The sequence below is a fragment of the Papilio machaon genome, chromosome 3 (assembly GCF_912999745.1).
Source record: "Papilio machaon chromosome 3, ilPapMach1.1, whole genome shotgun sequence".
In the NCBI taxonomy this organism is placed as follows: domain Eukaryota; kingdom Metazoa; phylum Arthropoda; class Insecta; order Lepidoptera; family Papilionidae; genus Papilio; species Papilio machaon.
The window spans coordinates 3,336,646-3,352,293 of record NC_059988.1 but is presented as its reverse complement, the minus strand read 5'-3'; the positions used below and the strand labels follow the sequence as shown (position 1 = coordinate 3,352,293).

General features: G+C 34.9%; 3 protein-coding genes across 3 annotated transcripts; all 3 read left to right on the top strand.

Annotated features, from left to right (window-relative positions):
• The first annotated feature begins 2,227 nt into the window (after positions 1–2,227).
• LOC123723517 (esterase FE4-like) lies at positions 2,228–4,059 on the top strand. The gene is made up of 3 exons (XM_045686436.1): positions 2,228–2,375; positions 2,493–3,772; positions 3,852–4,059. The coding sequence occupies exons 1-3, from the start codon at positions 2,256–2,258 to the stop codon at positions 4,057–4,059; spliced, it is 1,608 nt and encodes a 535-aa protein (XP_045542392.1). The 5' UTR covers positions 2,228–2,255.
• Positions 4,060–5,019: 960 nt separating this feature from the next.
• LOC123723527 (esterase FE4-like) lies at positions 5,020–6,479 on the top strand. Its single transcript, XM_045686498.1, has 2 exons — positions 5,020–6,166; positions 6,246–6,479. Exons 1-2 carry the CDS (start codon positions 5,139–5,141, stop codon positions 6,451–6,453), a joined length of 1,236 nt encoding a protein of 411 aa, XP_045542454.1. The 5' UTR covers positions 5,020–5,138; the 3' UTR covers positions 6,454–6,479.
• Positions 6,480–8,376: 1,897 nt separating this feature from the next.
• Positions 8,377–10,288, top strand: LOC106712441 (para-nitrobenzyl esterase). Its single transcript, XM_045686497.1, has 3 exons — positions 8,377–8,604; positions 8,722–10,001; positions 10,081–10,288. Exons 1-3 carry the CDS (start codon positions 8,425–8,427, stop codon positions 10,286–10,288), a joined length of 1,668 nt encoding a protein of 555 aa, XP_045542453.1. The 5' UTR covers positions 8,377–8,424.
• Positions 10,289–15,648: the final 5,360 nt, after the last annotated feature.

Sequence of the window (15,648 nt, the reverse complement as noted above, 5' to 3'; positions counted from 1 at the left end):
CATAGGAAGCAGCGGCCTTGAGTTTAATACTGCCTCTACTTCTGTGGTCACTGTGTAGAGTCACTCAAACGTCAGACTTAAGTCTCCTACAACCCTTTTAAGATGTTTTAAACTTTTGACACCTGATTCCCATAGTCCGCCGAATTCAGGAGAATATGCCGGTATAAACCTGAATTTTATCATTTTATTTTGACAAAATGAAATTACATCATCTTTATGAGATTCTGAATTAAACAATTCATGCAATTCTTTAAGGGTGTTACAAGCACCTTTAAAGGTTTGAGCATTGTCACTGTGGGTAAACCACACCTAGCTGTAAATCTTTTCAGACCTGCCAAGAAAGACTCTTTTGTCAAATCGGTGACTACTTCAGCATGTATAGCCTTGGTCATAAAACACACAAAAAGTGCTATATAAGCTTTTGATTGCAATGGCATCCGGATTCTCGCGACCTTTATGTTAAATGGGTCACAAAAGTCAACACCCACTGTCTGAAACGGTGTTTGAGGAGTGATGCGTTGCGTGATGCTCTTGGTAGAGAGCCCATTAGCTGCTTGGCAGCTACAGCTTTTAGACGAAATCATTAATACACTCGTGGACAACTTTGTTTACCTCACGAATACCACTCACTAAATAAAATCTTTGGGATAGAGAACTGAGAACTAATTTAGCTCCAGCATGAAGCAGACGGAGATGCTCTCGCTCTATAATCAACCTAGAAAGGTGAGTCGACTTAGGAATTATAGCAGGATGTATTTTTTCATAAGGCAGGTGTTGCAATAACAAAAAATATAAACAAAATAAAAAACTTGATAGGTGTCAAGGGACACCCGGATGGAACGAAGTTCCTTTCAATTAATTAGTGAAGGAACCAATGTTTATTCTATGCATAAAACTTAAGTCTTCACAAGAAGTACATTTTATTTCTATGAATTTTCGTTATATATTGTCACGTCGTTGCCATGGTGATATAGCAAAAAATGTCGTGACAACTTTTCGTAAGAATTTTTTCCGTCTAGCCCCCTTTCACAACGCGCGATAAGGAACTTCGTTCCAAAAATAGCTCCTAGATAATTTGCCATTTCAATATTTAAATGTTGAATATTTATTAAACAATTAAAGTTACTAAAAAGAGATAAGTTCAAAGGAAATAATTTTTTTATTGCTATCATTAAAGCTAATCGAATGTTTTTGAAAATAAATACTTGTCAAATCTTCGTATCGTTAGTTAAATAAATCTTTCTTGTTAGTTAAGTCTTTGTTCTCTTTCTTGCTACCGAAGTTTTATCAGCAACATATCCTTTAGCAACGAGTCGAAAACATTCATTTATGTAAGTCATATATTGTATGATGATACGCAAAATGTGCTGATTGTAACTATCTTAATGTTTTTACTAACAATGACGAGTCAATTTATCTATCTATCTTTATCATACTCATAATCATTGCAATTTACATTGACTTTTAAGTGCCAGGATCTGTCAAGCGCTCTTTACCGTCTGTCAAAAAGAAACCAAAAAATAAGTTCATATAGTTCAACAAGGCTCTTATGGCAGTCAGAAAGTATGTGAAATAACAATGTAATTTTAACTGCGTCCTATTTTGACAAATGTGTGAGCGGCAGCTATATAGGTTAATATTCAAAATTCCAGAAAAATATCTTATTTGATGATAAAACATGTAGTTTTCTTGCTAAATATTAGGACCATGGGTTTGATGACAGTAACTTGGGAGTAGGTACTCATTGTTGCAAATCATAATAAGTAAATAATTAAATTATAAAATATAAAGTTTACCTTGTGTTCTTGGATAATGACTATAGGCACTCCGATTATAACTTGAAAATCATTTACTAACAGATTTTTGTTATGGATATGTTATGCAGTTAGGAACTTTTTGCTTACTGGTGACCCCTGAAAACTCGTAAGAGGCTCCTTGTTACATGCCCAACTTGACATATTAACAAGTTGTTATATTACTCAATCTTATGTTTGTCAGAATAATCCGGTTTTCAATATACATAAGCAAATATACGCATCTAGCAAAAAGCTGGTTGACGATGATATAGATTTTTTCCGCGTAGTCATAACCTCGTAATCTGTCAAAGATAACTATACTCTATATAAAACAAAGTGTTGAATGTTAATATATCATTAATAGTCAGAATTTCAAACAATAAGTTTGTGTTTGATAAAATGATAAAATGCATAATATTATTGGCGTTAATTTTGGTGGCAACCGGAGAGAGCAAAGAAATGAGACAGTTGAATATAGCCCAGGGACCAGTCCGCGGATATAAAGAAGTCGGTGATGATGTGTTTGTCTTTTACGGGATCCCATACGCAACAGCTCCAACTGGGCCCAACAAATACAAGGTATGGTCGCCTTTATATTTACATTAAAAACTATTAGATAGCGTAGAAAAACACCGAAATCGAGCAGTAGATTTCGAATAATTTACTGATGTTATAAATTTACTCTTTTCGTTATAGGCACCTCTTCCTCCGCCCACTTGGACGGTACCATTCGAAGCGATCGATAAAAACATAACTTGCCCGCAAATGGAAAGTCGTTATATGGCACATCCAAATTCAACCCAATCGGAAGATTGTTTAATTGCAAACATATACGTACCTGATTCAAAAACTAATAAGTTACCTGTTTTAGTCTACGTTCATGGAGGTGCGTACCAAATTGGATATGGTGATTTTACTGTTGCAAAGAACTTGATTAGAGAAAAAGAAATGATCATTATCAACTTTAATTATCGTCTTGGACCTCATGGTTTCTTGTGCTTAGGCACACCAGATGTGCCTGGTAACGCTGGAATGAAAGATCAAGTGGCCTTACTTCGCTGGGTTAAGAAAAATATCGCCAGTTTCGGTGGTAATCCTGATGATGTTACAATAACAGGATGTAGTGCTGGATCTTCTGCGGTAGACCTGCTTATGCTTTCGCCGATGACGAAAGGTTTATTCAGTAAAGTTATACCAGAGAGTGGGTCAAATATGGCAACTTTTAGTGCTCAAGGAAATCCAGTAGAAAACGCTAAAGCTTACGCTAAGTTAATAAACTTTACTGGCAATGAAGATGACGTTTATGCTCTTGAAGAGTTTTACAAAACAGTTCCAAAAGAAGTTTTGCTTTCTGTCGATGTAATTGATCAAAAAGATTCCACATTCTTTTTTACGCCTTGTGTGGAACGCGATGTAGGACAAGAAATGTTTCTTGATGACGCGCCTGTAAATATTTTGAAGGCAGGTAAACAACATAAGTTGCCTATGCTTTATGGATTTACTGAGATGGAGGGACTGTTTAGAATACCATGGTTTGATTTTTGGAAAGATAGCATGAATGCGCAGTTCTCCGACTTCTTACCGACTGATCTACATTTTGACAGTGAATCGGAAAAAGAAGAGGTGGCAGAGAGAATAAAGAGATTCTATTTTGGCAATCGACCAATTAGCGAAGAAACAATATTTAGATATATAGATTATTTCACAGATGTAATGTTTGCTTATTCCACTTTACGATCCGTGAGGTTGCAAGTGGAGTCTGGAAACAACAACATTTATCTCTATCAATATGACTTCGTGGACGACAGCGCGCCGCTCATACCTTACACTGAGATCCGCGGCGCCGATCATTGTGCGCAGACTTTTGGGGTCATTGATGGGGTGTGGCCATACTTTACTGAAGATCAAGTCTCTAAAGACACGAAGAAAATGAAAAAGATAATGCGTAAAATATGGGCTAATTTCATCACCACAGGGTATGCTATATTATAATCGTTACATATCTAAAAATTACATATTTTAAGTTGTTTCTCAATTACTCCCTCTGTTTTTCAGAAAACCTGTGTCCGAGAATTCGGATCTTCCTCAATGGCCTCCAACTAGGGCTAATGGCGGTCCTCATATGTGTATAGACAAATCGCTGAAGCTGCGGGGTCCACTGATACAGCAACGCGTTCTCTTTTGGGACGAGATTTATGATAAATATTATAAAATCCCAACACCGCCACCTTCACCACCGCAGAGGCAAAAAGAAGAGTTGTAATAACATTTCGTTTTATTTTTCTATTAAACGATAACTCGGTTATTTTATATCTGAAACTTGTTGATTTTTCCTGACCATAATGTTTCAAGATCTGAAGTTTGGGTTTTACATACATATACAAAAACTATGATAATTGTGGCTTTACGGTAAAAATAAATAATTATGCAATACTATTACACTTACGTAAATGTCACTGACTGGTTGTTGTTTGTATATCGGTGGTAGAGCCCGAAAATCAATATCTACTCTAATTGGCCGGTTCGAGCGGTTCAATGCCACGATCACACAGAAGAGCGGTGTGAAGTGGAATGATTCCCGCTTTTCGCCTGTCAAATGTACACCAAATTCCAAAGGCCAAATTCTAGTCCTCATTCACTTCCTACAATTTTCTAATAAGGAAAGTATGTGACGGGGAAGTGGATTTGAGTGGTAGTGTAGGAGTAGTTTTTGGATCTATCCATGAAAAAAAGGTTTGTTAGTTTGAATGTCTTTGATTTAGTATATAAAATAAAAATAAGTGTTTCCAGAGGAAGATAACAGTTGATTAAGAATGAGTACAAGACAACGCATCGGATATAACACAAAATACTTGAAGATGTTGTCAATGCTTCTACAAAAACTTTCTTCATTATGTATAATTTCAGCAGTTTAAATATACAAAGTTATATCTTTTAAATGTATATAATAAAAACAAGGTTTTAAATACTGACAAACATATTTTAGTATGCGTTCAATTCAAACTAACCGAAAATATACATATCTTCAAATATAACCCTTTGGGCCGCTATGGATGTTATATGAGCAACTGGCATATCAGCAGGTTGTATTAATACTCAATCTTATGTTTGTCAGAATAATCCGGTTTTCAATATACATAAGCAAATATCCGCACCTAGCAAAAAGCTTGTTAACCAAAAAACAATGTTAACAAAAAACAACAAGATTGTTTAATTGCAAACATATACGTACCTTATACGAAAACTAACAAGTTACCTGTTTTAGTCTACGTTCATGGAGGTGCGTACCAAATAGGATACGGTGAATTTGCTGTAGCAAAGAACTTGATTAGAGAAAAAGAAATGATCATTGTCAATTTTAATTATCGTCTTGGACCTCATGGTTTCTTGTGCTTAGGCACACCAGATGTGCCTGGTAACGCTGGAATGAAAGACCAAGTGGCCTTACTTCGCTGGGTTAAGAAAAATATTGCCAGTTTCGGTGGTAATCCTTATGATGTTACAATAATAGGATGTAGTGCTGGATCTTCTGCGGTAGACCTGCTTATGCTTTCGCCGATGACGAAAGGTTTATTCAGTAAAGTTGTACCAGAGAGTGGGTCAAATATGGCAGTTTTTAGTGTTCAAGGAAATCCGGTAGAAATCGCTAAAGCTTACGCTAAGTTAATAAACTTTACTGGCAATGAAGATGACGTTTATGCTCTCGAAGAGTTTTACAAAACAGTTCCAAAAGAAGTTTTGCATTCTGTTGATGTATTTGGTCAAAAAGATTCCACATTCTTTTTTTCGCCTTGTGTGGAACGCGATGTAGGACAAGAAATGTTTCTTGATGACGCGCCTGTAAATATTTTGAAGGCAGGTAAACAACATAAGTTGCCTATGCTTTATGGATTTGCTGAGATGGAAGGACTGTTTAGAGTACCATGGTTTGATCATTGGAAAGATAGCATGAATACAAAGTTCTCCGACTTCTTACCGGGTGATCTTAACTTTGACAGCGAATCAGAAAAAGAAGAGGTGGCAGAGAGAATAAAGAGATTCTATTTTGGCAATCGACCAATTAGCGAAGAAACAATATTTAGATATATAGATTATTTCACAGATGTAATGTTTGCTTATTCCACTTTACGATCCGTGAGGTTGCAAGTGGAGTCTGGAAACAACAACATTTATCTGTATCAATATGACTTCGTGGACGAAAGCGCGCCGCTCATACCTTACACTGAGATCCGCGGCGCCAATCATTGTGCGCAGACTTTTGGGGTCATTGATGGGGTGTGGCCAAACTTGACTGAAGATGAACTCTTTAAAGAGACGAAGAAAATGAAAAAAATAATGCGTCAAATATGGGCTACTTTCATTACCACAGGGTATGCTATATTACAATCGTAACTTATCTAAAAATTACACATTTTAAGCTGTTTCTCAATTACTCCCTTTGTTTTTCAGAAAACCTGTGTCCGAGAATTTGGATCTGCCTCAGTGGCCTCCTACTAGAGCTAATGGTGGTCCTCATATGTGTATAGACAAATCGCTGAAGCTGCGGGGTCCGCTGATACAGCAACGCGTTCTCTTTTGGGACGAGATCTATGATAAATATTATAAAATTCCAACACCGCCACCTTCAACACCGCCGAGGCAAAAAGAAGAGTTGTAATAACATTTTGTTTTATTTTTCTATTAAAAGATGACTCGAATTTTATATCTGAAACTTGTTTGTGTTTTGCCTGACCATAATGTTTTGAGATCTGAAGTTTGGGTTCTACATACATATACAAAAACTATAGTAAATGTGGCTTTACGGTAAAAATAAATTATTATGAAATAATTAATATTACACTTAAGTACATGTCACTGACTGGTTGTTGTTTGTATATTGGTGGTAGAGCCCGCAATTCAATATCTAATCTAATAGGCCGGTTCGACCGGTTCCATACCACGAACACACAGAAGAGCAATGTGAATTGGAATGATTCTCGCTTTTCGCCTCTCAAATATAGACCGGAGGCCAAATTCTAGCCCTCATTCACTTCATACAATTTAAGAGGGTGTGTAGGAATAGTTTTTGGATCTATCCATGAAAAAAAAAGGTTTGTTAGGTTAGATGTCTTTGATTTAGTAAAAAAAGTAGGTACTTTTATGTCTTTTTTATTTTCTTTAGGTAAGTAATTAAATCTAGTGCAGTAAGAATAACTGTATATCATAATTCTACAACTTGACAACAGGAGTCATTGAAAGTTTGTTTGTGTGTAACGTCTATGACTGATTTTTTTAATTTTGTAGACGAATGAAGTCACATTTTTAGAGTTGCTATTTTTCATTAATGAATGAAAACTTTAACGAATTATTTGCTTATTACGGTAGAATACTACTGCAATATAATCTTTTATCATTCAATTATCTTTTGGACTTTAACGTATTGATAACAAATGCGGAATGACATTTAGTTTTCCGCATTTCAAATTCACATTACAAATTCTATTAAATTTTGATACTTAAAAATATTCTAAACGCAATCAAAATATGTAAATAATAATCTAAATCAGAAAAATAATTCTATAGCTACTTTTAATTAGTAACTAATAGAAATACTCGAAAGAGATATGTTCAAAGATAATAATTTTTTAATTGAAGCTAATCGACTGTTCTTGAAAATAAATACTTGTTCGTTTAATAACTCTTTCTTGTTCGTTAAGTCTTTGTTCTCTTTCTTGCTACCGAAATTTTATCGCAACATATCCTTTAGCAACGAGTCGAAAACATTATCTTATGTTAGTCACATATTGTATGATGATGATACGCAAAATGTTCTGATTGGAAATACCTTGATGTTTTTACTAATAATAACGAGTCAATTTATCTATCTATCTTTATCATACTCATAATCATTGCAATTTACTTTGACTTTTAAATGCCTGGATCTGTCAAGCGCTCATAACCCTCTGTCAAAAAAAAACGAAAATTAAGTTCTTTTAGTTCATGGCTCTTATGACAGTCGGAAAGTATGTGAAATAACAATGTAATTTTAAGTTCGTCATATTTTGACCAATGAGTGAGCGGCAGCTATATAGGTTAATATTCAAAATTCCAGAAAAATATCTTATTTGATGATAAAACATGTAGTTTTCTTGCTAAATATTAGGACCATGGGTTTGATAACAGTAACTTGTGAGTACTCATTGTTGCTAATCATAATAAGTAAATAATTAAATTATAAAATATAAAGTTTACCTTGTGTTCTTGGATAATGACTATAGGCACTCCGATTATAACTTGAAAATCATTTGCTAACAGATTTTTGTTATGGATATGTTATGCAGTTAGGAACTTTTTGCTTACTGGTAACTCGTAGGAGGCTTCTTATTATATGCCCGACTTGACATATTAGCAGGTTGTTACTACTACTCAATATTGTGTTTGTCAGAATATCCGGTTTTCTAAATTATATGCAAATATCCGCACCTAGCAAAAAGCTTGTTAACCAACAAAACAATGACACAGATTTTTTTCGCGTCGTAATATTCACGTAATCTGTCAAAGATAACTATACTCTATAAAAACAAAATTGTTGAATGTTGATATATCATTAATAGTCAGAATTTCAAACAATACGTTTGTGTTTGATAAAATGATAAAATGGATAATATTTTTGGCGTTAATTTTGGTGACCACAGGAGAGAGCAAAGAAATGAGACAGTTGAATATAGCCCAGGGACCAGTCCGCGGATATAAAGAAGTCGGTGATGATGTGTTTGTCTTTTACGGGATCCCATACGCAACAGCTCCAACTGGGCCCAACAAATACAAGGTATGGTCGCCTTTATATTTACATTAAAAACTATAAGATAACTTAGAAAAACACCGAAATCGAGTAGTAGATTTCGAATAATTTACTGATGTTATAAATTTACTCTTTTCGTTATAGGCACCTCTTCCTCCGCCCACTTGGACGGTACCATTCGAAGCGACCAATAAAAAAATAATTTGCCCGCAAACGGAAGACCTCTTTATGCCATATCCAAATTCAACCCAATCGGAAGACTGTTTGATTGCAAACATATACGTACCTTATACGAAAACTAACAAGTTACCTGTTTTAGTCTACGTTCATGGAGGTGCGTACCAAATAGGATACGGTGAATTTGCTGTAGCAAAGAACTTGATTAGAGAAAAAGAAATGATCATTGTCAATTTTAATTATCGCCTTGGACCTCGTGGTTTCTTGTGCTTAGGCACACCAGATGTGCCTGGTAACGCTGGAATGAAAGACCAAGTGGCCTTACTTCGCTGGGTTAAGAAAAATATTGCCAGTTTCGGTGGTAATCCTGATGATGTTACAATAATAGGATGTAGTGCTGGATCTTCTGCGGTAGACCTGCTTATGCTTTCGCCGATGACGAAAGGTTTATTCAGTAAAGTTGTACCAGAGAGTGGGTCAAATATGGCAGTTTTTAGTGTTCAAGGAAATCCGGTAGAAATCGCTAAAGCTTACGCTAAGTTAATAAACTTTACTGGCAATGAAGATGACGTTTATGCTCTCGAAGAGTTTTACAAAACAGTTCCAAAAGAAGTTTTGCATTCTGTTGATGTATTTGGTCAAAAAGATTCCACATTCTTTTTTTCGCCTTGTGTGGAACGCGATGTAGGACAAGAAATGTTTCTTGATGACGCGCCTGTAAATATTTTGAAGGCAGGTAAACAACATAAGTTGCCTATGCTTTATGGATTTGCTGAGATGGAAGGACTGTTTAGAGTACCATGGTTTGATCATTGGAAAGATAGCATGAATACAAAGTTCTCCGACTTCTTACCGGGTGATCTTAACTTTGACAGCGAATCAGAAAAAGAAGAGGTGGCAGAGAGAATAAAGAGATTCTATTTTGGCAATCGACCAATTAGCGAAGAAACAATATTTAGATATATAGATTATTTCACAGATGTAATGTTTGCTTATTCCACTTTACGATCCGTGAGGTTGCAAGTGGAGTCTGGAAACAACAACATTTATCTGTATCAATATGACTTCGTGGACGAAAGCGCGCCGCTCATACCTTACACTGAGATCCGCGGCGCCAATCATTGTGCGCAGACTTTTGGGGTCATTGATGGGGTGTGGCCAAACTTGACTGAAGATGAACTCTTTAAAGAGACGAAGAAAATGAAACAAGTAATGCGTCAAATATGGTCTACTTTCATTACCACAGGGTATGCTATATTATTATCGTTACTTATCTAAAAATTACACATTTTAAGCTGTTTCTCAATTACTCCCTTTGTTTTTCAGAAAACCTGTGTCCGAGAATTTGGATCTGCCTCAGTGGCCTCCTACTAGAGCTAATGGTGGTCCTCATATGTGTATAGACAAATCGCTGAAGCTGCGGGGTCCGCTGATACAGCAACGCGTTCTCTTTTGGGACGAGATCTATGATAAATATTATAAAATTCCAACACCGCCACCTTCACCACCGCCGAGGCAAAAAGAAGAGTTGTAATAACATTTTGTTTTATTATTCTAATTTAATATATGTTAACTAGTATCATTGATAAATACGTCTTTATTTCTTTATTGTCAAATAAACTATTTATAATTACTAACAAAATTGCATTACCACTATAAAACGTTGTTACATTATTGCTTTCACATCTTGCACTTTTTTCACCGGCGTTGTTAACTTTTTTATTTATATTTGTCCACTACATTCTCAGTGGCCAGTACGGGGTTGACTATTCGTCTATATTAGTTTTCACCTGGCACCTTTACAAAAAATATTAATAATAATAAAAAAAGAATGGAATTAGATTAACAACAAATAATGATTCATAATAAGAGCCAACAACGAGCCAAGCCAACTTAATGTATTTAAAATTAAAAGTTAGACAACTAAGTGCTAGATTTTTGTATATAAAGTAACCATGATCATTATTAAAATTTAAAAGAAATGTAGGAGATAGAGTTTCTGATAAGAGGTGGGAGATCGTTCCAGCACTGAGTTGCAGCAAAACGGAAGCTACCACGAAAAACACTCGTATGGCATTTAGGGAAATTGAGACGTGGTTCCGTCCTAGCGAACCGCTGTGAAAACGTTATTTTTTCATATAAATAAGATGGTTCGCCTGATTTTATTACTCTAAAAAGCCATGTTCATCATATTGTGACAGTTTAAAAATGTGGTGATATGAAATCGCCTGGATTGGAAAGCAGAAACGTACGCAGGCGATTTGAATTCTCTGAATTATTTTTTTAGTCCTAGCATATATGCACCCGCTAAATACGGAATCAGCATATGACAATTTGGATAAAACTAACGTTTCACACAATTTTACGCTTATGTCTACCAATAAATATTCACGATTACCATACAAGACTTTAAGCCTATAAAAGCAATTGCGCATTATATCTAGTGTGTGTTCCTCAAAATGTAACTTACTGTCCATTTGTAGTCCTAAATTACGGGCTAAAAGTACTCGCTCTAAAGAACAGCCATCAATAGAAATTTTCTCTGAAAGAATGCTATCTATCTGCTCACAAGTTCCGAAAAGCAAGTATTTTGATTTTGAAGGGTTGAGTTTTAGTAGACTATTGAGTTTAAACCATTTTGCTATAACCTCTAGATCTGTATTTATTTGATTTGCGGCTAACTTGTTTTCGTGTAGTTTAAAAGAAAAGTATAATATAATATAAAACTGCTGAACACTATTTATTGCAACTGCAAAAAGGGATGCAGTACTAAATGTGGTTGCAAAAAAGTCGGACTGTTTTGTTGCCACACTTGAACTTGGTAATAGAACTCGAAAAAGATGTTGGTGAGCAGCAACTGAGGTTGGAGGAATTATGACGATAACAACTTTTATAACTTTTTGAATCGTTATATCTCAGAAACGGTGGCTCATAAGAAAAAAAGTATTGATACATTTTTTACAGATAATTTTATGATCTACAATTTATGTCTGACGTACTTTTATGATAAAAATTTTTGACCTTTAACAAAAAAAAATCCTTCATTCCCGTGTATGGAATTTTGTCGTGTATGAAATTTCTAATTTTGTCTGTGATGTCTTGACATCACAGACAAAATTCAGCTTGTTGGGACTTTATGTAACTTCACTCTCATTTTTTGGTCTAAATTGACCGGACTACATCAATTTATGTGATTGATTCATAGATGATAGATATATGCCACCAATGACTTTTATTTAGAAAATTTAAGGATCTACATATAATTACTCCATACATCATTTTTATGTAGGTAGTTTGACCTACGAAATCCCAGAAAGCAAAATTGTGCTTTTCATTGTGACACGATTTAGCATTTTTCGTTTCCGCGTAATTTTATTCTTTCGATATCTCCTAAACTATTGGACAGAATGATATAGTTTCAAGAGCAAATATAGGGTCAGATAGCAGAGCTATCGGCCCAGAGCCCATCGTTCCCCTACCAGAAAGTTATCTAAGATCGCAGGTCGCAACAAGGAGTCACGCGCAACACTGCACCTCCTGAGACAAAATCGATACATGCAGGCAGTCAAAAGAAGCCCTGCCAAGGATTAACAGGAGGGTAACTAGGAGGTTGCTTCAGTTAAACAAGGCACAACTACGGACAGTCGTGGCTGCCATCACTGGACATGGCAATTTTAATAAACATTTGTTTAATATAGGTATTACGGACAGCCCCTATGCAGAGCGTGCATGGGTGACGAAGAAACAGCATCCCATGTAATACTGCACTGCCCAGCAGTGCAAAAGTACAGGGTAAAACATTCTGATCGCCGAGAACACTCCCAGAGATCACCGACAACATCAAAGGGTTGCTGGGATTCTTCGGAGAGTTGGGTTGGCTGGAGTGAATCCAGGTCCTGCTCACACGCAAAATACGCGCTAGCCGTGGAGTTGCGGAAAACGAGCCCTTACAACTAACTAACTAACTAAAGGGCAAATATAATCTACATTAAAATTTCTTGATAATGAACATATTTATTTGCATAAGGGTTAATACTGAACTCGACTAATAGCGTCGGAAATAGGGCATGAATTTTATTGATGTTTCTAAAGAAAAAGATACATATATGCTATCGCTGTCTTTTATTTAGCACATTTAAAGAGCTACAATTCTTCCATATATCATTTTTTGTAGGTCCTATAGTTTAACCTACGTAAGCGCCGAAAGCAAAAATGTCCCTAATTTTCGCAACACATTTTGAAGCTAAATTCAAAATCTACTAGTCTTCTAGACCCATCTGCAAGCACTTCCTTTTGATTAAAATATTTTTTATCAAAATCGGAGCACCAGGGGCGGAACATCGCGGTAACACACAGATAAAAAAAACAGTCGAATTGATAACCTCCTTCTTTTTCATGTCGGCTTAAAATGTCGCCAAACTGCATAGCAATTTGATGGCGACAGACACTTATTATCTTTACTTAACCTACTTTGATTTTTATATTTTCAACTGAGCAGTCCAAATACTAACAATCAATGAGACGCTTTCTTGTAAACATTTTAACGCATAGTATAATTAATTTTCTAAAAATTACTTTTTTAACTTATTTTTAACATTTCTCGATGTTATCAGATGATGTGGGTCATTTCTAAGCCATTCTATAGCATTTTACAATTTCGGAGAAAGTTATTTAGTTGTTTTCTCACCGTAGTAGTTACTTGCCCTAATTGTAACATATTGGCCCTCTCTCACCCGTTTGGTTTTGTATATATTGTTTGCTTTATTTTATGTTCTTCTCCGAAATAGTTATCTAATATTATCCTTAACTTAACTTTCTTTTCTGTAGGTAAAATTTTATATATTGTAAACAATTGATTGTAATCTTTTTTACATGATTCTAACGTATTTTTGTTCACTATATTTTTTTTCAAATCTCATTTGCAAGTTTTCTATATCTAATAAATATGTCTTTAATGTCCTACCATAAACAGCAATACCATAGTTTATGAGAGGATCTACAAGTGCATAATAAATCATATGTAAAGTTTTTATATCCACAATTTGCTTCAGGTAAAAAAACTTTCCTAAGAGTATTGATAGCTTCCTACCAACCTCATCTATGTGACACTTCCAATTGAAGTGTTCATCTATTATTAGACCGAGATATCTGTAATTTTTAACATATTCCAATTGCGGACACGTACAAGCTGGTTTAGACATATGGAGGCACTGATACGAATGCCCTGTAATACTTATGTCACTGTTACTAATACTTTTTGCACCTCTATTATAAGGAGAATATATGCGCATGCACTTAGTTTTACTTATGTTAATAATGATACTGTTATCGTGCGCCCATTTTGTTATACTGTCAAAATCAGCCTGTATGTTTTTTTGTATTTGTGTCACATTTTTATCGCTATATACTAAACACATGTCGTCAGCGTACATGTACAGACAGGAGTGCTTAATTGTTTTGGCAACACTATTAACATACAAATTAAAACCAAACATTTGTAAGGGTGTGTAGGAGTTGTTTTTGGATCTATCCATGAAAAAAAGGTTTGTTAGGTTAGATATCTTTGTTTTAGTAAATTAAGTAGGTACTTTTATGTCTTTTTCATTTTCTGTAGGTATGTAATTAAATCTAGTGCAGTAAGAATATACCATAATTACAACTCGACAACAGGAGTCTTGAAAGTTTGTATGTGTTTAACGTCTATGATTGATTTTTAGCCGACTTCAAAAAGAAGAAGGTTATCAATTCGACTGTTAATTTTATGTGTGTTACCGCGAAGCTCCTCCCCTGGTGCTCAGATTTTGAATAAAAATATTTTAATCAAAAGGTAGTTTCCAAGTGGGTCCCATTTTTTTCGATCAACCCCTTCGATCGCAAGCAAGAAATAATGTTTTCAATGTTAATCAAAGAATACTTGATGAACAAGGTGCAGAACAAACATAATCATCGATATTATTATTCCATGTGCAAGCGTTGACTGGTTAGTAGGAATGACACGTCTTGATACTTTGTTTTATTGCATTTTTTGTGTGTACTCGTATTAATGTGTGTTTCAATAGACCTACAAGTGATGTATATCTTTAACAGAACAAGCTTTCTGTCAAATAGGGATCGATGAATGGCGAAAATCTTATGAAAATGTGATAAAAATTGAAAATCAGTTCATAGAACAATATCGATTAGTTGAGATGCAGGAGGAAAGGTTTATCATAAATACTGCGTATTTCTCGTCTTCCTCTTCTGATGAAAATTTTTTAATGGATGTGCAGTTTTTGGAACCATTTTCAAGTTCTGATAGTCTATAATTAATTAATAAACTCATGAACAGAGTAATTGGAGTTTTCATCTAAATTTCGAAATCCACATTTGCCACAGTATGATTTTCAAAAATTATCCTTGATCATTGGATAATTTTTATATTTGCATGTATCACACACAAAATCAGCCGATATAAGGAAAAAAAGTATCAAAACGTTTTACTCCAATTTCCCCAGTATTGCTAGCGTCAATTTCTTTTTTCCCTTTTTGCCATCAGTTCCTGGTAGACCTATAATAGAGTTACTCGATAGAGATATGTTCAAAAGTAAATCATTCTTTTTAACATGCTATGATTAAAGCTAATCTAATGTTATCGAAAATAAATACTTGTTTAATAAATCTTTTTTGTTTCTTAAGTTTTTGTTTTCTTTCTTGCTACCGAAGTTCTATGAACAACATATCCTCTAGCAACGAGTCGAAAACATTCACTTATGTAAGTCATATATTGTATGATGATACGCAAAATGTGCTGATTGTAACTATCTTAATGATTTAAATAACAATGACGAGTCAATTTATCTATCTATCTTTATCATACTCGTAATCATTGCAATTCATTGACTTTTAAGTGCCAGG

Excerpts from the sequence above, each read along its gene's own strand:
- LOC106712441 (XM_045686497.1), top strand. The coding sequence starts at position 8,425 with ATGATAAAATGGATAATATTTTTGGCGTTAATTTTGGTGACCACAGGA. Across the intron at positions 8,605-8,721 it reads CTGGGCCCAACAAATACAAG|GCACCTCTTCCTCCGCCCAC; the intron begins GTATGGTCGCCT and ends TTTTCGTTATAG. Across the intron at positions 10,002-10,080 it reads TCTACTTTCATTACCACAGG|AAAACCTGTGTCCGAGAATT; the intron begins GTATGCTATATT and ends TTTGTTTTTCAG.
- LOC123723527 (XM_045686498.1), top strand. The coding sequence starts at position 5,139 with ATGATCATTGTCAATTTTAATTATCGTCTTGGACCTCATGGTTTCTTG. Across the intron at positions 6,167-6,245 it reads GCTACTTTCATTACCACAGG|AAAACCTGTGTCCGAGAATT; the intron begins GTATGCTATATT and ends TTTGTTTTTCAG.
- LOC123723517 (XM_045686436.1), top strand. The coding sequence starts at position 2,256 with ATGAGACAGTTGAATATAGCCCAGGGACCAGTCCGCGGATATAAAGAA. Across the intron at positions 2,376-2,492 it reads CTGGGCCCAACAAATACAAG|GCACCTCTTCCTCCGCCCAC; the intron begins GTATGGTCGCCT and ends TTTTCGTTATAG. Across the intron at positions 3,773-3,851 it reads GCTAATTTCATCACCACAGG|AAAACCTGTGTCCGAGAATT; the intron begins GTATGCTATATT and ends TCTGTTTTTCAG.